The sequence below is a fragment of the Panthera uncia genome, chromosome E3, assembly GCF_023721935.1.
Source record: "Panthera uncia isolate 11264 chromosome E3, Puncia_PCG_1.0, whole genome shotgun sequence".
NCBI classification, from domain to species: domain Eukaryota; kingdom Metazoa; phylum Chordata; class Mammalia; order Carnivora; family Felidae; genus Panthera; species Panthera uncia.
The window spans coordinates 25,280,504-25,301,789 of record NC_064815.1 but is presented as its reverse complement, the minus strand read 5'-3'; the positions used below and the strand labels follow the sequence as shown (position 1 = coordinate 25,301,789).

Sequence of the window (21,286 nt, the reverse complement as noted above, 5' to 3'; positions counted from 1 at the left end):
CACCAACTGCTCTTCTGCCCACCAGCCTCTTCCCCAGCCCTTGGGAGGGTTCGATCTGCAGCTCCCCACCCCCCAGCAGAGCTGAACCGAGCTGAACGTCCCCTGGAGCCTTTCGAAGGGGCCCAGGACCTACCTGCTGGGTGATCTGGAATAGCTGTAGTGGGAGGAGAGGGAGGGGCTCTGGGAGCTGCCGCTGCTGTGGCGACGGGGCCTCCGACCTGGGGACTCCGCGTGTGGCCTGGGAGAGAAACCAGCCAGTACCTAAGTTCCGCCTGACTGCCCCACGGGGGACCCCGCCCCCTATAGTACCCTACAGAAATAGCCTCTCTAGTCCCTGTGGGTCATTTGTGGGAATTAGGAGAAAGCACCCTCTTCTCTAGACAGCCCGGACCCCCAAGACCTCACTGGCTCCTCAGCTGGTGCTCTTGCGACTAGGGGGTGAGGGACGCGGGGAGTAATAAAGTCAGAGTTTGAAAGAACCCAGGACTGGGAGGCAAGAGGCCCCCGTTCCAGTTCTGGCTCTGCCACTGACTCACAGGGGCTCTTGGCTTCCTCTCTGGGTCGCAATTTTTCCATCTGGGCAATGGGGACCAAACGAACTATCTCCAAGGGCCCAATTCCGTGCTTCTAGAAGGCCAGGTTTGCCGGAGTGGAGGAAGAGTGGAGGGAGGCGGAGGAGCTAGAGAATGGTGACAGGTTCTCACCTCTTCCTCTCTTTGTTCTTCTCTTTCCTTTTGCTCTTGGGGCTTCGAGATCTGCAGAAAGCAGAGGCTGAGGGGACAGCTCGGCCTGAGCCCAGCAGGGGGTGTGCCTAGGTAGGGAGCTGAGGGAGCTGAGATTTGTTCCTGTCTGGGATCTGAGCCCCCCACCCCTACCCCAGCTGGTGTGGACTCGCTCATCCCACCTCACTGCTTTGGTTCCTTTTCACACAGCCAAGCCTCCTTCCTTCCTTCTCCCAGGATCACTGCCCATCTGGGCCGGAGTCTTGCTCCTCCTGGGGGTGCCATAAGCGATGTGTCCACCACCCCAGAAGGCTGACTTGTCCTTTCCTTCTGGAATCGGTCTCAGGACAGGCCCCTCTATGAGTCATGGTGGTGGGGGTGGCCCTTCCACACCTAATTTGTGTCCCCTGTTCCCAGGTCCCCTCAGATGGGGCTCTCTAGGGCAGAGCCCAGGCTTCCTGCCTCTCTGCCCCCTCAGAGAGTGGCCCAACTCTGGGCTAGCTCCCTGGGGGTTTAGGAAAGAAATGCTTTCTCTTGGGCATGATCTCCCTGCATTTGAGTCCTCTGGATTCTCATCAAGGGCTGTTCCCAAAGCTTTCCATCCCACCCAGTCCTGCCCCCTACAGTCCCATCCCATCCAGCTCCTTGGGCCAGGCCCCACAGTGTTCTCCTTCTACCTTTGACAAAAGGATTGAAAAGTTTCCTAGTAGGTGTCTAAGGTCTCACTGCACCCCTGGTCCCTGTAGATCTCTTAGCCCCACCCTCCCTGATGCCACCAGATTTCCAGCTGGATGCTTCTACTCCTGAACAGATGCCTCTTTCTGACCAAATATGAAGTGATGCTAAGAAAAAACTGGGATGTGTTTCTCACAGGAGCAGAGTGGGTGGGGGCAGGCCCAGGAGGCCAAAGATTTTAGTTCTAGAACCCATGTTGCTTGCTTTGGGCTTCAGTCTCCCCACCTGGAGCTGCTCTAGCCTAGGTGGTCTCTAGGTCCTTCCCAGGACTCCTGGGAGCTGGCCAGAGGATCTGTGCAGATGGATGGTGACCACTAGGGGGCAGTAGGGGCCCATACTGGCCCCTGAGAAGTGGGGAAGAGAGGAAGGGAAGATGGGAAATTGGGGAAATTAGAGATTCAGGATTATTTATTTAGGCTCCTACCCCACCTGGCAAATGACCCTCGGTAAATTCCCACTGCAGGAATGAGACTGGGGATTCTGTCCCTCTTCAGGGCTGCTGGGAGGTCCTCTGGCTCTCATGCCCACCCTGGGGCTGGGACGGCCTTACATCTTCCTTCCCTCCATGCTGAGTTCTCTACTTTCCCCACTCCAGCCTCTGCCAGGGCTCTTGACTTTCACCTCCTCCCTCCCCTCCCCTAATCCACCCTGAACAATCTCTGTCCTGCTCAGAGCCCCATGCTGGCTCCCAGCCCCGCCTGGTTGGAGGCCAGCTCCTTGGCCTGTCAGTCAGGTCTTTTTGGGGGCTGGCACCTGTCCTCCAGACACAACTGCCAGCCACAGCCACAGCTCGCCCACCTGTCTCCCACCCACTGAGCTTTCCTTCTGTATGGATGCCCTTTCCCTGCAAATGTGGGGTCTTGAGCTTCTCCCTTCCTGACATTAAGGCTGACTCATGGGACCAGAAAGCTTTGCAAACAATTGGCCTTCCTTCTCGCCCCCCACCCCCAACTTTCCCTGCCTGCCTCCCGGAAGGAGTCCCTTCCCGGAGGGAGGATGGAACAAGGGAAGACCCTCACCAATCCCCTCCCATCACTGCTTCCCTTGGGCCTTGGTCCCCGCGCGGGGTGGCACTAGCCTCTGTCCACATCCTTAGCAGGGCATCACTCACCTGTGTCGTCTCTTCTTCCGGGACCCAGAGTCAGACCTGTAGGGCCACAAAAGGGTTCTCTTGAGCTTGTCTGGGGTGGCCTGGGGACACAGATCTGCACAGCCATGGTCCTGGGCCGACAGGAGTGAGAGGAGGCCCCAGGGGAGGGAAGGTACCTGTCTCTTCGGTGCTTTTTCACACTCTTCTTCTTCTTGCGCAGGGGTGAGGAGCTCCCACAGCTGCGGACACAGGGTGGGGCAGGCTCTAGTGAACTGGTGCCCGGGACGGAGAGGGGCAGCTGGAAATGCTGGGGAAACCTGGGTGTCTCGGGCATCTAGCTGAAGCCGGCTGCCCATTGTACAAAGCGGCTGCCCATTGTACAAAGCGAACCGAGGCCCTGAGGGCCAGCAAGGTCCCTAAGGTAGGTGATGGAGCTGCCTGTGTTGTCCCCTAGCCACCCTTCAGCCTCCTTGGCATTTTGAGTGAGGGCTGTTTCAAACCCAAATGTTAGAGGCTCCAATGGTGGGATTTCTGGCCTCCGTGGGCACAGCTGGCACATTGGCAGTGTCCAGGGCCTGATGTGGCAGGCCTCCTGCCTCTGGGGGATGGTCTTGGAGTCTTGCCCACCCACAGACATCCCCACTCCTGTCCCCCCCCCCGCCCCCCCGCCCCGCCCCTGGTAACCAGTGATACTGACCTGCACTCAGAGTCCAGTCTCCTCTTTTTGCTGAGGGCCAGGGAGAGAAAAGGACAGACAGTTGGACAGAGTTAGTTGGGGCTCCAGAAGTCTGCAAGGGATAGGAGAGGGGGACACACAGATGGGGAGCCACAGATGTGACCCACCTAAACCCCTCCTCCCCAGGCCACTCACACTTGTGGTGGTGAGTGCAGGACCGCCGGGGGAGCGAGAAGGGGGGACTGCGAGCGGGTCTAGCGGGTCGACCCAGGGGCCGGATCAGTGTGTCTAGTTCTGGGGTAGGTGAGTGCCAATAAGGGGAGGGGGCTGGGCGAAAGGGAGGGGCTCGGCGAGGGGGAGGAGCCTGCTGAGGGGGCGGGCCCTTCGTTGGGGGCCCGCACAGTGAGGGGGCGGGATCCTGTAAGGGCAAAGGGTCGCGGCGAGGCGCGGGGCTCACAAATGCAACTTTGGGTCTCCTGCCCGCAGAAGGGTGCGCACCTGGGGGACCCCACCGTGCCCCTCCCGCCCCCTCCGGCCGGGCGGCGCTCTCACCGGCTTCTCCGGTGGCCGCCTTTCTTTTTCTTCTTCTTCTTGGGAGGGGGCGACGCCGAGCTGCTGGACCAGTGCTTGGTCCTGGGTGAGAGGGGGTGGGGGGTTGGGGGTGGGCGGTGAGGGAGGAGGGGAGGCTCCGGCCCCCTTCCCCCCGCCCCTCCCCGCCGCGGCGGGCGCTGACCTGTACCCCCGGTGCCCGCGGTAGCAGGTGGCCGGGCAGTCGCAGTCCACCGGGCCGTCGTCCTCGTCCAAGGGCGCGTACTCCAGGCCCGGCTCCGCGCCCTCGAGCAGCCGCGGGGTCTCCGCCACGCTGCCGGCGACAGGGACGCTCACCACCCGCGCCCCCTGGCCGGGCCTTCCTCCTGCCCCTTTCTCAGGGCGGCGCCCCGAGGCCTGGTCCTCCCGCAAGGTCTGCGGGATGCGGCCCCGACCCCTAGAAGGTCAGTCGGGGATCTGGGCGACCCAAAGAGCCGCCTCCCTTGCAGACACCCGGCCTCAGCCGGGCCCTCCCGCCCCTTCGGCCCCTTCTTTGGTCTCACCTCTCAGTGAGCCCCCTCCCCTCGCCGAGCCCCTCACTCCCATTCATAGTGCTCCTCTGCCCTCCCCAGCCCCCCTTTCCCGCACAGAGCCCCTTTCACCGATCCCTGTGCCCCTGAGCCCCACTGTCCTACCCCTACCCCCCTGCCCCTCGCTCAGCCCACTCCCCGTCCGCAACCCCCCTTCCTCTCGTGAGCCCCGCTCTCCCCACCCTCCTAGCTCCCTAACCCCGCTCGCCGGCCTGGTCCCCAAGCCCCCTCCCCGCCGAGCGCCTCCCTCCCCGCCCCCATCCGGTCCCCCCGCCCCGGCCGCGGCTCTGAAATATTCATGGCCTCTCCTCGCCCTCCTCTCCGCAGCCTCCCGAGGCCCGGCTGCTCTTCTCCCGCTGCCGCTGCCGGGCTGTCATCAATCACCGCCCGGTGGCAGCGGCGCGGGCCCCGGCACTCCGCCGCCTCCGCGGCTCCCCATCTATCTTGCAGAGCCCTCCCCTGCGCTCAGCAGGGACCGCAGCGTCCCGTCCCTGCTCCCGGCTCTGGAGCCCACAGCCGTCTTCCGCCACAGATGTTCGCTCCCTGCGGGCGCTTCGCCGAGGGATGCTCTCTTCCTAAAGGCAGCGGGGCTTGCGGCTAGAGCATGAGCTTTGAAGCCGCAGGCGTGGCCTCATCGTGCACTGGCCCTGAGTCCCTGTGTGACTTGTACCTGTCATCCCCCCTCTCTGAGCCCCTTCTCGGAGAGGAGCGTGATAACTCTGTCACAGGACCGCTGGGGGATTCTCTGGGGGAAACAGTACTGTGCAACTTCTTCTTCAAGCCCAGAAGCGGCCCTCCAAAGCCCAGCTCCAGGGTAATGGCTTCAAGGTGGTGGCTTCCCCACTTTCCATTCTTTCTTGCTGGCTCAGACAGTGCCTTTCCCAGATGGAGGCTCAGCCCTGCTTCGGGTACCACTACCCTCACTCCTGGGTGCTGTTCGCCAGGCTCACTCTTTCCCTGCCCGGAGCAAGGCAGGCCAGCACTGGGGGTGGCAGAGCATTAAGGACATGACACGAGCTTTGGATTCACACAGACAGGTCTCAATCCAGGCATGACCATGCTCACTGAGTCCCCAGGCCTTTATCTCCACAAGCCCGAAAAGAATATCCCAGCTGAGGAGAGGATTAAGTGAGATTCGCTCTATGAAGCTCCTGACATGAGTGACAGGCCTGGCCCCAGATGGTCGTCCCACACATGGTTGCCACTGTTAGAGGGACCCCTGTCAGACACTAATGCACCCTCACCTTCTCCCCACAGCTACAAGGTGAAAGAATTTCCAGGAGCAAATCTCTAGGAGAGCACCCACTAATCTGTTCTTTGAAGAACTGATTTTGTAGGGCACCTGGGTGGCTCAGTTGGTTAAGCGTCTGACTTCAGCTCAGGTCATGATCCACAGCTCGTGAGTTCGAGCCCCTTGTCAGGCTCTGTGCTGACAGCTCAGAGCCTGGAGCCTGCTTAGGATCCTATGTCTCCCTTTCTCTCTGCCCCTCCCCTGCTCACACTCTGTTTCTCTCTCTCAAAAATAAAACAAAAAACTAAAAAAAAATAAAATAAAGAACTGATCTTGTATAAAAAAAAAAAAGAATTGGGGAGCCTGGGTGGCTCAGTAGGCTAAGTGTTTTGACTTAGTTTTGGTTCAGGTCATGATCTCACAGTTTGTGAGTTCGAGCCCTGCATTGGGCTTTGCACTGACAGCGAGGGGCCTGCTTGGGATTCATTCTCTCTCTCTCTCTCTCTCTCTCTCTCTCCCTCCCTCCCTCCTCTGTTCTTTCTCTCTCTCCCTATCTTAAAATAAACTTAAAAAAACAAAAACAAAAAAAGAATGTAACCCAAATCTGACAGTGTTAGCTAGCCTGGAGGCCAGTATCAAGAATGCTGTTTGGTTCCTAAACCCTGACCTGGCCCGGGGCAACCCTGAAGTCACACGGGTAGTGTGAGAGGTTTCTCTGGGGTGACGGAAGGGGGGGGGGCTTCACGTCATTCCCCCTGCACCCCACAGAGCCAAACATCCCCATACCCCTCCATTCAAACCTCTCTGCTCTTCCCCACATTCCTCTTCCTGAAGCCAGTGGCCTCCTTCCTGTTCCTGAAATCTCCAGCTCTTCGGCCTGTCCCGTGCGCCACCCCCCCACCACTGTCCCCTACCCTGACGGTGTCACCCCCACACAGCCCTCAGCCGCACAAATGCCTGACACATAAACACCATCTTTGGCAAAACTTAAGGGCACCTCAAACACTGTGGGTGAGCCAATGGCAGGAGGGAGCTCCGGAGTCTATCCTGACGATAATGTGATAAAGGTTATTTACAAAATAAAACAGCTCCGTCTGGGCACTGCCCTGGGCAGGGATCCTTTTTTGCCTGTAACATCCAAACTCCTCCTTTCCCACACTGTGCCCTCCCGCTCTGCCGGCTGCACCCCTACAGACATCTTTCTTCCTCTGTCCTGGGGACAGAACTTCTGTATTCTCCCTCCCTGGAGACTTCTCAGCTGGCCTTTCTCACTCTGTGGTCCCTTCCGAGAGATTTACTTGGGCTCTCGGCTGCTGGGAGCATTGAAGGTACAAGCACAGGGCATTGAGTAGTGGGCTCAGGGAGGGGCACAGGTCTCAGAACCTTCTGGTTCCAGAACCTCTGTGTCCTGCAGGTTCCAGGGGTATAAAAGGGCCTAGGCTGACGCTTCTCTTGCTGACTCTGTGCAGCTGATATCAGCACATCTGTTTTTCAGGATCTCCCAAAGCTAGAACCCTGTGTTCTCCTAGCCTGCCTTTCCTGGATGATAATATCACCAACAATAATGTTCTCTAATGTTTCGATTGCCCTCGAATGTCCACAAATCCCAATCAGAGTCACTACCTGATTTAGAGAAATTGTACCTCCCCATTTTACAGATGAGAAAACTGAGGCCCAGAGAAGGAAAGGAACATCCTCTTTGGTTTTGGAACTTTTGACTAAAGGATACAAGTTCACTTATGCAATTGGCTTTGAGAATTCATGTGCAAATAGGACAGGCCTTGACTTCACTGGCCAGCCCCTGCTGCAGATGTTAGCTCAGCCCTGGCCTCTACTTTATAGACACAGTTGTGGGTGTATGCACGGAGTTCTAGATATGCATGGAGTTCTAGATTTGTGTAGCACTTCCTGCTCTTTTTTAAAAATTTTTTAAAAGTTTATTCATTTTTGAGAGAGAGAGAGAGAGAGACAGAGTGTGAGCAGGGGAGGGGCAGAGAGAGAGGGAGACACAGAATCTGAAGCAGGCTCCAGGCTCTGAGCTGTCAGCACAGAGCCTGACGTGGGGCTCAAACTCACAAACCTCGAGATCATGACCTGAGCTGAAGTCAGACGCTTAACCAACTGAGCCACCCAGGTACCCCCTTACTCTTTTTTTTTTTAGGTTTATTTATTTATTTTGAGAGAGAGAGAGCATGCACGCAACTGTACGTGAGCAGGAGAGGGACAGAGAGAGGGAGAAGAATCCCAAGCAGGCTCTGCACTGTCAACACAGAGCCCCATGTGGGGCTCGAACTCACGAAATGTGAGATCATGACCTGAGCCAAAATCAAGAGTCTGATGCTTAATCAGCTGAGCCACCCAGGTGCCCCTAGTACTTCCTGCCCTTAAATTCGAGTTTGTCATCTAGTTGACTCCTCACCACATCTGTGGAATAGGTCCGGGAGGCGTTACTCCCCTGTGATACAATGAACCCAGCCCCCACAGAGCTGAGCAAAGCCAGCCAAACAGTCTGGGTCTAGTGATGAGAGACCAAGAACGAACGGACCAAGGGTCCTCACCGCACAGGACATGTGTTGGACTGGCCGCCACGGCCAGGACTCTGACCTGAGTAAAGACTGCCTGTCACACGCTCTTCCTCATGCCAGCAGCTTCTCTCATTAACTGGTTCTGTTTCCCATTAGCCAAGAGCGTAATGGCCAATCAACAGATGAATGAGTCCAGACGGAGGAGGGGAGGATTCCAGGCAAAGGGTCTGCTTTCTCAGCTCATTCACTCAGCCGGCATGCCAGGTCTGCCTGGGGCCTGGGACAGGGGCAGCGGTGGCAGGAACAGGGATGAACAGGATGGCAGGACAGGTGGCGGGAACAGGGATGAGTCAGGCCTGAGGCCCCTCCCCTTGCTCCACACAGTGCATGGGGGCGTATTGTCAGGCACGATTCTAAGCACTGTGTCTGTATTTATCTCATTTAATCATTTAATGCTCAAACCGCTCTGTGACATAGGTACCGTCATGAAAATTCCCATCTTATAGATAAAACAATGAGGCACAGAGATGTCGCACTATGCAGCAAACCGGATGCACAGGAAAAAAAAAAAAGACTGGAATTTGCTCACTGTGTTAGGGAGTAGCTTATGAATATTGTTTTCCAGAAACCCTCTCTCCCGAGCATTTTTTTTTATGTTACATAACTAGGAAAACAATTATTCTTAAAGCTTGTCTATTAGAGCGAGGGAGAAAACAAAATAGAACTGAGAGCAACCACGAGAAGTAAGAAAGGATTGTGTGGATTCCAAAGAGGAAAACGGTTTACTTTTATCCCGGGAATGTTGGTGGAGTGGTTTTTAGAGGCAGCCCTGAATGATGGGGTGAATTAGAACCAGTGCAGAGGGGCCCAGGGTGTTCCAGACCGACGGCCCAGGGTGAGCAAAGGCATGCACCTGGGAACAGCAGGTCGGGCTGGCTGCTGCCTGAGGCTGGGAGCGGGGAACCGGGCTGGGTTGAGAGTGTGGAGACCCTTCAGCAGGAGGCCAGGGCGTCCAGGGCTGCATGGATGGTGGGGAACCACAGAGGGTTTCGGGGGTAAGATAGGCTCCCAACATCAATCGGTTTGCAAGGACAAAGGCGTGTCCTCTCTCAATGTCTCTGGGACCTGACTCCTGTCTGTCATCTGGCTTCCAGATTACCATGCCAGCTGCCCCACGGTTCTCCCCGCCTGTCACCCTTCTGATTCCTCTTTCCAAGAAGAACGTCCCCAAACACCTGTCTGACCACATCACACCTCCCTCAAACCTTCCACCGGCTGCCACCGTCTATGGAATCCAGTCCAGGTACTGCAGCAATATGGTGTCCTGGCGGTCTGTCTCAAGAGACTGTCACTCAAACTGGTAGATTAACTTAAGATCACTGGGAGTGATCCTGCCCCTTTAAGACCCTTTTCCTGAAGGGGAGGTACCATAGGCTCTTACAGTCTATGGAGGGTTAAAATCAGATATCCCTCCTCTCTTCCTCCTGAGAGGTGACATTCTACTGGCTCTGGCATTGTCACCTCCCTCTAAGAGGGCACTGGATTTCTCCATGTCTCAAAATCCAGTCCATGAGGGGGTTGGGGTATCGGGGTCAGGAAGCCAGAGGCATGAGCACAGAGATTGCCGAGTGGTCCCTTTTATAAGTAAAGAAGCAAAGGCCCAGAGAAGTCAAGGATGTGCCCAAGTCACACAGCCGGGGTGTGGTCGAGCTGGGATCCAGGGCCCGGGGGGTTAACATGGAGCTTGGAGGTTGGGACAGGTGACCTGTCTGACACCAGAGCCCACCCTCTCCCTCCACTACCCCAGACTCCGAGCTAGGAAGCGAAGATCCACGGTCTGATGCCAGGTCCACAGGAAGGCACACGACCCATCGGTCACCAGCTCTCTGTCACCTCTCTGCCTTGGGCCTCGGGCTCCTCCCAGCCTGTGAGTTGTTATCCAGGCCACCATCAGCCTCCTTAGCTTGCCTCAGTCACCGTTTGGAGTGCTATTTTCACATCGTTTTGGCTCCCTGAGCTAGAAGAAACCTTCCGGCCCCATCCCTTTTCCCACGTAGAGGAGGAAACCCAGGCTTTGGGGAAAATCGGGCGAGCTGCAGTGTTCTAGGTACCAGAGATAGAGCAGTAAACAAAACGGATAAAGATCAGTCTTCTGATAGCATCTTCTAACACGCTAGCTAGCGGAATCCCAGGACCCAGCCTAGTCTACACTCTTCTCTGCCTCCAAAGCAGGAGTGCTCCCTGATCATCGAGTCTTCCAGACACTGCCTCTTCCAAGGGACCCTTCCTGACTGACCACCCCAGCCTGTCGCTCTCTCTTCCTCTACTGACCACACACAAGGGCTTCGTGGTTCAAGCGGCCCTGGTGTTTCTTGTCAGGGGTTGCTGGTGATTCCTGGTTTCAGGTTTCAGGTTTGTGTTGCCACTGGGGGGGGGGGGGGCGGGGGGCCCCCTTCCCCTCCTCTCCTCCCTGCTCCTAGCACTAGCACGGGGAAGGGTGGGGGGGGGGACACCCAGCACAGACCCTCAAGGACATTTCTTCTGATGATGGACACGCTGGTGAATTTCCCAGTGCATCCTGGTTCTTACAGGGGAAGATATGATCAAGACTCCTGGCAAAGACTTGAGAGCACCCCCTGACAGGAAGCATCTCAGCAGGGGAACAGGTGAGATCCCTCCCTCCCCAGGGAGAAGAGGGAAGGCAGAAGGAAAGGCCCAACATCCGGGAGGAGGGCAGGGGCAAAGGGAGACGGAGAGAGCCACCAGGGGAGGCAGGAGGAAACACTGAAGCCAGGGGAAAAGCAGGCTTCCAGAAGGGGAAGCATAGTGGTGGCCCCGACTAGAGAGAGGCCAGACCTGCCGAGAAGCACGGGCCACGGGAAGTAGGACTCTGGAGGCCTTGGTGTCAGCAGGTCCCAGGGATTGGGGCGGCAGCCCACCACGGCTGCATGGCCTAAGGAAGTAGGGGCAACACGTGCCTCATGGTCCACAGAAATTCGATTGAAAAAGGAGAGAAAGACGTGGGACAGTGGCCAGAGGAGGAAGCAGAGCTGAGGAAGGACGGGGAATTCAATGAAAAGGAAGGAGCCTGGGAGGCACCTGGGTGGCTCAGTCAGTTAAGTGTCCAACTTTGTTTGGCTCAGGTCATGATCTCGTGGTTTGTGCGTTCGAGGCCCACATCAGGCTCTCTGCTATCAGTATGGAGCCCGCTTCAGATCCTCTCTCCCCTTCTCTCTGCCCCTCCCCTGCTCACGAGCGAGCGGGCGGTGCGTGTGCGTGCTCTCTCTCTCTCTCTCTCTCAAAAATAAATAAACATTAAAATAAAAAAGGAAGGAAGGAAGGAGCCTGGGAGAGGGGAGAAGGGCAGGCTTCTTGCTGGAAGGGCCAGGGAAAGTGGCAGGAGAGTCCACACAGGCCTCTGTCCCTTGCACTGTGTAGAGGAGGGTGATTTTCCAGAAAAGCGCTGGGGTGATTTGAGGGGGCACAAGTGGGAAAGCCAGGACCTCCGAGTCTGGAGGTGGTGCGGGCAGCAGCAGGAGGATCCGGCTCTCAGGAGCTTTAGGAAGAGAAGAGAGGTGCTATCCTGCTCTTGGTGGGGGTAGGGGGCAGGGGGCTGGATGGGCATCACTGAAGGGAGGGCACGGGAGTGGCTGAGGGTGCTGTGAGTTGAGGGCGGCTGCAGAGAGGGAGGTGGTGATTAGCGCCACCTTATCGCCCGGCTCCCCAGATCACCCGTGAGCCCCTCGCAAGCCTCCGCTGCCCTGTGTTTGCTCCTCTCCATACCTGAACCAGAGAGGTGAGGTTTAGGTGGGGTACGGCGGGACTTCCCCACCCCAGGAGCCCCCAGCCATCCAGAAGGACAAAGAAAGGGCTTCCCCGCTGCCCACCCAGGTTGGCTACTCCTGCGATGCTGTTTGTCTTTAAGACAATGGCGACAGGAGGGGCGCCTGAGTGGTTCAGTCGGTTAAGCTTCCGACTTTGGCTCAGATCATGATCTCAAGGCTTGTGAGTTCAAGCCCCGCATTGGGCTCTGTGCTGACCGCTGGGACCCTGGAGGCTGCTTCGGATTCTGTGTCTCCCGCTCTCTGCCCCTCCCCCACTTGTGCTCTGTCTCTCTCTCTCTCTGTCCTCAACAGGAGAATCTCTCAGAACATGCTGCTCTCTTTTTGTTTGGGGTGTAAGCAAAAGTGACGGGTTTAGGGGCCTTGGCAAAATGCCTGCTCCTCAAATTAGTCCCCCCCACCCCCAGAAGAAATGCCAGGAGTATTTATCTTGGCTGCTCTAGAAGCCTCTGTCCCTCCCAGAGCCAGAACCGGGTGGGGCTCTGAGGCTCAGTGAGGGGAGGGGAAGGCCCATCAAGTGGATTCCATGAAGCCCCCTCAGTGCGCACTGCCTGCCAGGCATGGGGCCCGGTCAGCCATCCAGTGGGGCCGGGACTGGCGCAGGGACGGGCTGCCCTCACACTCCTACAGCAGCCTGCTGCACTCTTGTGTGGCATTCTTGTCCCCAGTTTCTCTAACCCCAGATAAATCTGCCTCCCCATAGCTCCCCTGTTGGATGCCAAGCCCACGGCCCATGGTACACTGGTGTTCCTCCTGTCCTGTGAGGGGCGCAAGATGTGACCCCTGCGGAGCCCTTGCTCTCTTTACCTGATGGTTCTTTGGCCACGCTAGCAATGATATTCGGTGTGTCTGTTCCCACTTTCCGGAACACGTGCTTACTCCGGGGCCCATTTTACAGGTGGTAATAACTGGGGAAGTGGGGCTAGCCTGGGGCCACACTGTCAGCCAGCGGCCACGCTGGGGTCAGAACGTTTTTGAAGTTTCCGGATCACCCTCCCTCCCCCACCCCTACCCCCAAGCAGCGAGCACTCACATGTGGCCCCCAGGCCGGTCCTCCCTGGTCAGCATTCCCTCCTTCTCCATCAGCATCTGCCGGAAAGTCCTGACCTTCTGTCGGGTCTCCTCCTCCGAGTACCTGCAGGGGCACAGGGAGGGTGAGGGCTGCCCTCTTGGCTTTCTTTCCCTCCCCCCCCCCCGCCCCGTCCCCCCCATCACAAGTGCACCTTCCAGCTTGCAAAGACCTGTCTGAGGTCACACGACCAAGCAAGGCTCTCAGCCCTGGGGAAGCTCAAGGCTTTTTGCCCCAAACCAGACAATCAACCAACTAAACAAACAAGCAACGACCTGCCAAACAAACAAATGGACCAAAAAAAGGGAAGAGTTGTCCCGGGAGGTGGGGGAAGGGGGGGAGACTGTGGGGAGGAAGCTGTGCCCTTCCTCCTGGTCCCCGCCACTCCCAGGGCAGGTCACCCTCCCACGTCCAGGCCGCGGTCACTCTCTGGAGACATTTTAAGGGCGAAGTGAAGGTCCAGGACTTTTCCGCTTTCCTGATCCTTACAATAGCCTTGGGAAGTCCTCAACTCATCCCAACCTCTGCAAGAGCGAGGCTGCAAGCAGCTTGTCCCAGATCCCAGTACCAGATCCATTGCTTCCCTGTCTGTGGGGGGAGGTGGGTGAAGTCTGGTCTTTTTTTTTTTTTTTAATGTTTATTTATTTTTGCAGAGGGAGAGAGAGAGAGAGAGCAGGGGAGGGGCAGAGAGAAGGGGAGACACAGAATCTGACGCAGGCTCCAGGCTCTGAGCGGTCAGCACAGAGCCCGATGCCGGGCTTGAACCCACAAACTGTGAGATCATGACCTGAGCCGAAGTCGGACACTTAACCGACTGAACCACCCGGGAGCCCCAAGTCTGGTCTTGAATGGAGTCCCCCAACTTCTCTATTCCCTTCCCCCTCCCTCCCTAAGCCTGGGTTCAGGCTAAGGACCAAAGTCCAGAATTATCACCCTTGCTCCCACCCTGGGGTCAGTCATCATCCCCTGTCACTGCATCCCTGTGACAGCCTCTTGGCTCCTCTGGCATTTCCCCCTCCAGCCTGTGTCCATGCTGCCCCGGGGCAGGGTGTGGGGGCCTTCGCAGCGCTCAGCCCCGTGCCCTGCGCCTGGCACACAGCAGATATCGTGTCTGTTGCCAAATGAATCTTGGCCTCCTAATCCCCTCACCCTCCCATCTCTGGGCTGCAGGTCATTGTCCTGGATGGAAAACATGGTGGCAAAATAGGACCGGGGTCCCGTCTTGTCTCTGTCCTTCACTCACCATCCACTCTGTCCTCACAGCAGACCCAGGCCTCTGCACTCAGTTTGTCCATGAAAATGGCACGTTGTTGCCTCTCAGGGACCCCATCTCTGTCCTCCCTTCTCTTCTCCTACCCTCCTTCCCACCCCTTCTCCAACAAGCATTTGGGATTGGCCCAGCCTTTTTGGAGAGCAATCTGGCAATTCCTTTCAAAAGCCAGAAGAAATGAGCACATCTTTTGCCTCACAAAATTAACTTCCTGGTTTAGCCAGTGGAAATAATCATGGCTAAGCACAAAGACGTGACTCATGGGATGTTTACCGCAGGACAGATACCCCCCGACCAGGTTAGGTTGTGTTTCCATAGCAACCTGTGCCTCCAGGTCCCAGCAGGTAGCTCCTGTGTTAGTTGTTACCTGTTGACTGACTCCTCTGTATCCTGCACTGGCTTGGGGGTTCCTGGGGGCAGAGACCTTGTCTGTCTGGATTGCCATTGTGTCCCAGCATCTGGCACCTTGCCTGCCACATGTGGCCTCCAAATTGCTTTGACAAATGAGTGACTGGTGACGGAGAGGCATCGAACAGTTTGAAGGTTGGATGTTCGTTTTGGACACCTGACTCTGGTGGCTGCGTGGCTAGAGGCGGGGGATCTAGAGGCAGGGAGGCCGGCACTGGCTACTGCAGGGCTTTGTGTGGGAGACCGTGAAGTCAGAGCTGGGCAGTGGGCGTGGGGAGTGGGCGGGAGGGCCCAGGGGAAGAAGTGGACAACAAAGCATCCAGGATGCAGGGTGGCTGGGACCTGGGGACCGCCTGCCGACTGGCTCATGCTCATCAATGTCCACCTCAGTCCCTGTTAGGCTCAGACTCGGGCATTTGGCTGCAGGTGTCTTGGCCTTGTTTGCTGGGCAGTGCAGAGCCCTTGGTCGGCTGGGCTGTCCTGGTGCCCGGGAAGAAGGGGTGGTGGCCCCTTTTCTGAGCAGTGCAGGCACATAGGAACTGCTCCCTTCTTGCCTTCTCCTCAGGGGACCAGCTTGTCATTGGCACCAACATTGAGACAGACAGCAGAGGCCCTTCCACGCTGCCCAGACCCTGACTCGTGGATCTCTGGGTGGGAGAGACAGGCCGGCTGTCTCAGGCCATGGGGCCCTGGACCTGGTGGGGCTGGGGAGATGGCCCAAGAGCGAGGCTGGGCCACATCCTCAGTTGAGTGGGATGGGCTTCAGGCCAGGGCCCAAGTCCCCCAGACTCCTGGAGTCTATGGAGCATAGGGGGCCGGGAGGTAGGAGCAGGACTCAGGGTTCGCTAAGACCTGGAGCAGGACACGTGCAGGAATTTAGGGCCCATCCCAGAGCAGGCAGGTCTGAGGCAAGTTGACGAACTTCAGCACAGGCCATTGGGAGGCCGGGAGTGCTGGATTGAATCGACTTGGAGGCTTAGGGAGGACCCCTCTATGCCCCAGAGCATCTTGCTAGGGGAAGCTGGGGACCCAGGGATGACCGTCTGGTTACTGGGCAGAGAAGTGTCAGGTACAACGGCTGCCTTCAAGTCTCCTGTTCCCTCGCATCTCTTGAGGTCAGCCCTCAGCTGAGGCCACGTTGGACAGTGATTAAGGGAAGAGGTCTGAGAACCAGGCGGTCCTGCGTTTGAGTCCTGGCACCCCCCATTTTCTAGCTCTGTGACCTTGACCTCTACATCTGTGAAAAGGGACAGTAACTTGTCTTTCAAGGCTGTCACAAGGATTAAGGGAAATCATGCTTACAAAGCACTCTGCGCAGTGCATGGCACATAATAGCTGCCCAATAAATAGTAGTAACCAAGGACCCTTTGTCCCAGAGCAGGAGGGACTGAGGGTCTAGCTGTCCCAGGCTCCCTGCCTTTTTCCACCCCACACCCCTGCCAGGTCAGCAGTGTCCCAGGTCGGGAATCACCTCTGGTCCATCTCCCTGTTCTCCCAGAGGCAAAGGCCAAGGTAGGGAGGCTGCTACCCCGTCCTTGTGAAGGTGGCAGTGCCTGCCATGCAGAGGCCCGGCGGCTGTGCCAAAGCAAGACTGGAAGTCGAAGGCTTGGCCAGGGGACTGGGGACAGGGACAGCAATGACACCTGTCTCAGTGCCCCAGCCGCCTGGCTCAGGCAATCTGGCTCCCTTGTCTCGCCTCCACTCTATGGGCCACGAGGGAACGATGTGCCAAATTCGTCGTTGCTTCCTGGACCGCCCTCTGAGGCTGGGGCAGGGTGAGGGGACACTGCATTAATTTTTTTTTTAATGTATTTATTTTGAGAGAGAGAGAGAGAGAGAGCACACAAGCGACGGAGGGCCAGAGAGAAAGACACAATATCCCAAGCAGGCTCTGCACCATCAGCGCAAAGCCCGATGCGGGGCCTGAACTCCCAAACTGTGAGATCCTGACCTGAGGTGAAATCAAGAGCTAGACGCTTAACCAACTGACTGTGTCACACAGGTGTCCCAGAATACTGCATTCTAAAAGAGGTCCTCAGAGTTGAAAATGTTTCATTCTGCCTGTCTCCACCCAGACTGGGATGCTCCTATGTAATCACTTCCTGGGTCCCTGGGTCACTAATTTGTTCTTGACTCCAGCTCGGAGAGGGTGGGCGGTCTTCCTCTTCCCATTTGACGGATTTGGAAACAGAACAGGGAGAAGGGAGGCTTCCAAGCTCCAAGCCCCAGAGCATGGCTCTGCCCGCCTCCGGGGCAGAGGAAGGGGCACAGGTTGGGGCTGGGGTGGGAACAGCACATCACACAGGCGGGGGCCTCTGTCCCTGGCCCCATGGTGATTGCAGGCTGCGTGAAGGTGATTGCAATGCAGCATCAATCACCAGTGAATTAGCCATCCATCCATCAATATTAAGGAAGGGATTGCTTTTTAATGGGGCCAAAGAATGTGTGTTCCTGTGACTAGTGGGAATATCTGTCAAATGCCTGAGAACCTGGTAAATAGACTCGAATGAACCAGTGTTTGTAGAAATGGATATTAATGACCGGATTTTGTAACAGAGCAAGGGTCCCCAGTGTTTGTGGAGCACCTTCTGGGGACTGGCTGGAGGTGGGAGAGCCCTGTACATCTTTAGCCCACAGGATGTAGAACAACTCCCAGTAGCCATAGCTTGCTCAGTTCTGGATTGTTGGGTTCCAGAGTGGCTGTGCCCTCCACTGACCAGGCTGCCGCTAGGGGTTTGGGGGCTGGGGCGCACTGGTGACTTGAGAGCTAGCTTTACAGGAGACTCCAGACTAAGGACCATCTGGAGTGAGGGCTTGGGTAGGGTAAGGGGTCCGGACTGGAGACCTAGTGGGTGCATCCCAGAGAGGCACGGTCCTTGATGCCAGGAGACCAACACTGAGGTCATGGTCAAATGACCTCTGCCCGACCATCCCCTCTGTGTGAGGCTGCCCTCATCCAGGAAGGACCTTCTTGTGTGCCGTGAGGGTCTGGGGGCTCCTGGAGGAGAGGGAGATTCAGCCAGGGGAGGAGGCTTGGGGAGGGGAGGAGCACCATGAGAGTGGTGCCTTAGGGATTCCCTGGGAGGATGGGGCTCTTCAAGGGGGAGAGAGGGGGCTCAGGAAGGAGGTGGGGCTGTGGGAGGGGGAGGGGACAGTTTCCAAGAATGCAGCGCAGAAGGCTGGCCCTCTTCTGGCCCAGGCGCCCCTCCTGTTCCCTCAACTCACCCACCTGCCTGCCAACCCTTCACTGCCCAAGTCTCCCCAACTTATTGGGATTTGCAGGTTGAAATAAGGTCCGTGGGCTCTCCTCTTCCCAGCCCTACTTGACCCTGCCCCTGGGGATCTCATTTCCTCTGTCCATATCCACGGCTCATCAAACCTGGTTTCATTGCCAGCTGGAAGCCTCCTTTCCGTCTGCCTTCAGCTGCTTTCCATCCATTTATCCCTCTCGGCAGGGACCCCCCCCCACCCCCACCTGGTCCCCAGCTGGAGATGAGCACCAAGTCTCTGTGTCTCAGGGGCCCTGCCTGGCAGCCTCCCTGAGGACCCTGGATCTGGGCCCAGCCTTGGCTCTGCCTGCAGCCAGGGACTGTCTCTGTCTGAGCCTCAGTGTCTTCCTGGGCTCTAGAGTGATGGTGAACCATGTCTTGGCTGCCTCTTGGGGAGCCCAGGAGGCCTGGACGGACAAAGGCGAGGCTTAGAAGCACTTCTGTACACAGGCTGTCTGTCCCAGTGTGGCTCCAGGCCCCAGTGCACTGGGCATTTCCAACTTATCAGCTCCCCAACAGTACCAGTCTGATGGGCGGGCCCTGCTCCTCACTTTGACTCCCTCAACAGCCAGCCCAATAGTTTCAAAATCCTCAGGGTAGGTACAAAATGGACACTCAAGACCACCAGCTTTCCTTAGAGCTGCACAAATGGGAATGGCTTTGTTCTGTTTCTTTGCCTCCAGCCCCATGTGTCAGACCTGTCCTGTCTCCACTGGACTTTTGAGGAAAGTCCCTAAAAAGAGCCTTACTGACTGATCGATGCACAAGCCCTGGCGAACTCCTACTCATCCTTCAAGGCCCATTCGAATGTCTCCTCTCAGAATCTCTCCTCTGAGCTCCTGAAGTGCTTGGTCCTCTCCTGTCCTGTCCTTTAACCACGATTCCAATCCGTTTTATGCTGGAGTTGGCTCTAAACATGGTTGTCTCTCTTCTCAGTCGGGGAGGGAGTGAGGGGCAGTCTTTGAGGAAGTGACCCTGATCCAGCTCCAACAGTGTGCAGCACGGTGGCTGGCGCACCTGTGTGTCCCTGTGACTGGGTCTGAACTGGACAGGTAACACTGAAGCTTCTGGGTGTGGCTGCTGGCTGGGGTTCCTCTGCTGAAACCACAGGTAGCCTTGTACTAAAAAAAGCCCATCGTCCCCTCTTGCCTGGCTGCAGCACCCACCTTGGCACAGTCCAGGAAGCTCAATAGAGTTGTTTTGGAGAAGGGGAAACTGAGACCTTGAGTTAGCATAGGTGTTTACATGCTTCTCTCCCCCCCCCCCCCCCCCCCCCCCCCGGACTGGATGTTTCTGGAAGACATGGACTGTGTGTCTCCTTGGCTTCTGTGAATCTGAGCCTAGTTCAGAGCTTGACGTAGAGCAGGCGGCCAAGACGGTTGATGAATGAATACAAGAAGGCAAGTTCTGGCCTTGCAGGGGCTCCACCTGGACTGGCTCTGAGTGTGGCCCCTCCCAGCCTGACTGCAGTCCGAGCCTCGCCCGGCCCCGCCCCGCCCCCCCCCCCCGTGACCCGCCCCGCCCCGTGGCCCGCTCACCCTTGCTCCTCCATCATCTCCTGCAGCTCCATGCACTTGAGCTCCACGCGCCGCTTGCGCTCGTGGTCCAGGATCTCGCGATGCGCGCGCTTTACCAGGCCCGGCTCCGCGGCGCGCAGCTCCTCCTCGGCCCGCGGCCAGGTCCCCGAGGAGGCCCCCGGCTGAGGGAAGCCGTTCGCCGCGTCCGGTGGGGACGGCATGCCGGCCGCCCCGTTGTTCACGGTGGAGGACATGCGGCTGGCCCCGGAGCCGCTGGCCTCGGCCCTGCGAGACAGACACAGACACCAGGCGGGATGGTCACTTCTCGGCCACCTGCTAAGCTCCTCTCCGCGCGGGTTAATCCTGGAGATTTAAAGGCCCACTCATGGCTCTAATCCGCTCCCCCTCAAGCTGCAGAGGGGGGCGGACGTCAGGTTAGCACCTTCGGGTCACGCCTCAGGGCATGAGGGGAGATTGGAACCCCCAGGCTTTCCCATCTGTAAAGTGGGTCCATGCAGGTTGGACTAGATGGCCTCTAAGGGCCCTGTGCTTGGAATAGTCCTCTCCAGGGAGGGACCTAGCAACCGCTTAGGGCAACCCTCTCTCCCTTGTACCAGTTCCTGGGCCTGAATTCTAGCCTCTGCTTGCAACTCCCTTGTGGTTGTAGGCAACCACATTGGTCTCTGGGAAAACGTGTTAGGTTGTTGTTGTTTTTTAAGTTTGGTTACTTGCTTGCTTGCTTATTTATTTATTTATGTATTTATGTATTTATTTATTTAAGTAATCTCTATACCCATCGTGGGGCTCGAACTCACAGCCCTGAGATCAAGACTCACATGCTCTTCACACAGAGCCAGCCAGGTGCCCCAGGTAAAATTTGTTTGTTTTATTTTTGTTTTTCCCTTCAGCCTCAGTTGAACCCCCCACCTCCTCCCCCCAAACACCCATTGTCCTGCTGGCCCATGCGGTCACGTGTGTCCCCAGCTCCCAGGGCAGCCCTGCGGAGATAGGAAGATGAAGTCAGCTGCATTCCCACCACACATGCAGGCTGCAGTTGATCTGGCCAACTTTTCCAAAGCCAGCCTTCCAGCGGTGGGCCAGATCCAGACTGAAGCCCCACAGGTCTGTCCCCTCCTTTGTTCTGGAAACACTGCTTCTGAAGATACAACCAAATTGGCACTGACATTAGCTTTCCAGACAGCCACATCCTCCTGCAGGCTCGGGGCGAGGTGGGCGTCAGCATGTCTCGAAAGGTAAGACTCCACACTAGGCTCAAAGTAGAGTAGGCATACACACACGTGCAAGCACACGCACGCACACACGCGCACACACACACCAAGGACCTATCTTGACAGAGGGGAGGCACCTCCTGAGCTATTTCCATTTCCTTTCTCCTAGGCTCCAGCTAGTTGCTAAGCAACAGGGAGGCCTTCTTCCCAGCGAGTGGGATGGGAGAGAGGGAAGGGGTGGAGGGAGGTGGGAAGAAGGGATTGGGCATGTCTGGACATCCTGGACGGGGCCTTTCCTGCAACACAACTTCCCAACACACATTCCCCTCATGGGCCTCAGAGTGATGGGGTGGGAGGTGTTCAGAGCCACAAAACCTGGAAGGTAGAGAAGGGGACAGAGTGACAGACAGGGATGATGAGGTGGCGATGAGAACATAAGCTCATGTGTCCATCCCCCTAAATCCCAAGTCCCTGGGTTCTAGGCCAGGCTCCTGTCACTGACCCTTTCCGAGCCTCTGGTCCCTACCTGTGCCTGGGAGCATCATCCAGATTTTTCAGGAGAGGAAGGCTTTTGGGACTTTACAG

The 21,286-nt window shown here is 57.2% G+C and overlaps 1 protein-coding gene across 1 annotated transcript in view; it reads right to left on the bottom strand.

The window, feature by feature from the left end:
* SRRM3 (serine/arginine repetitive matrix 3) overlaps nt 1–19,749 on the bottom strand; it is a 38,382-nt gene extending 18,633 nt beyond the window's left edge. The window contains 9 exon segments of the mRNA XM_049639383.1: nt 134–238; nt 705–755; nt 2,569–2,604; nt 2,724–2,786; nt 3,245–3,274; nt 3,776–3,856; nt 3,957–4,085; nt 12,973–13,074; nt 19,494–19,749. Of these exon segments, the coding sequence (XP_049495340.1) occupies nt 134–238; nt 705–755; nt 2,569–2,604; nt 2,724–2,786; nt 3,245–3,274; nt 3,776–3,856; nt 3,957–4,085; nt 12,973–13,074; nt 19,494–19,726 (830 nt within the window). The 5' untranslated portion in view covers nt 19,727–19,749.
* Nucleotides 19,750–21,286: the final 1,537 nt, after the last annotated feature.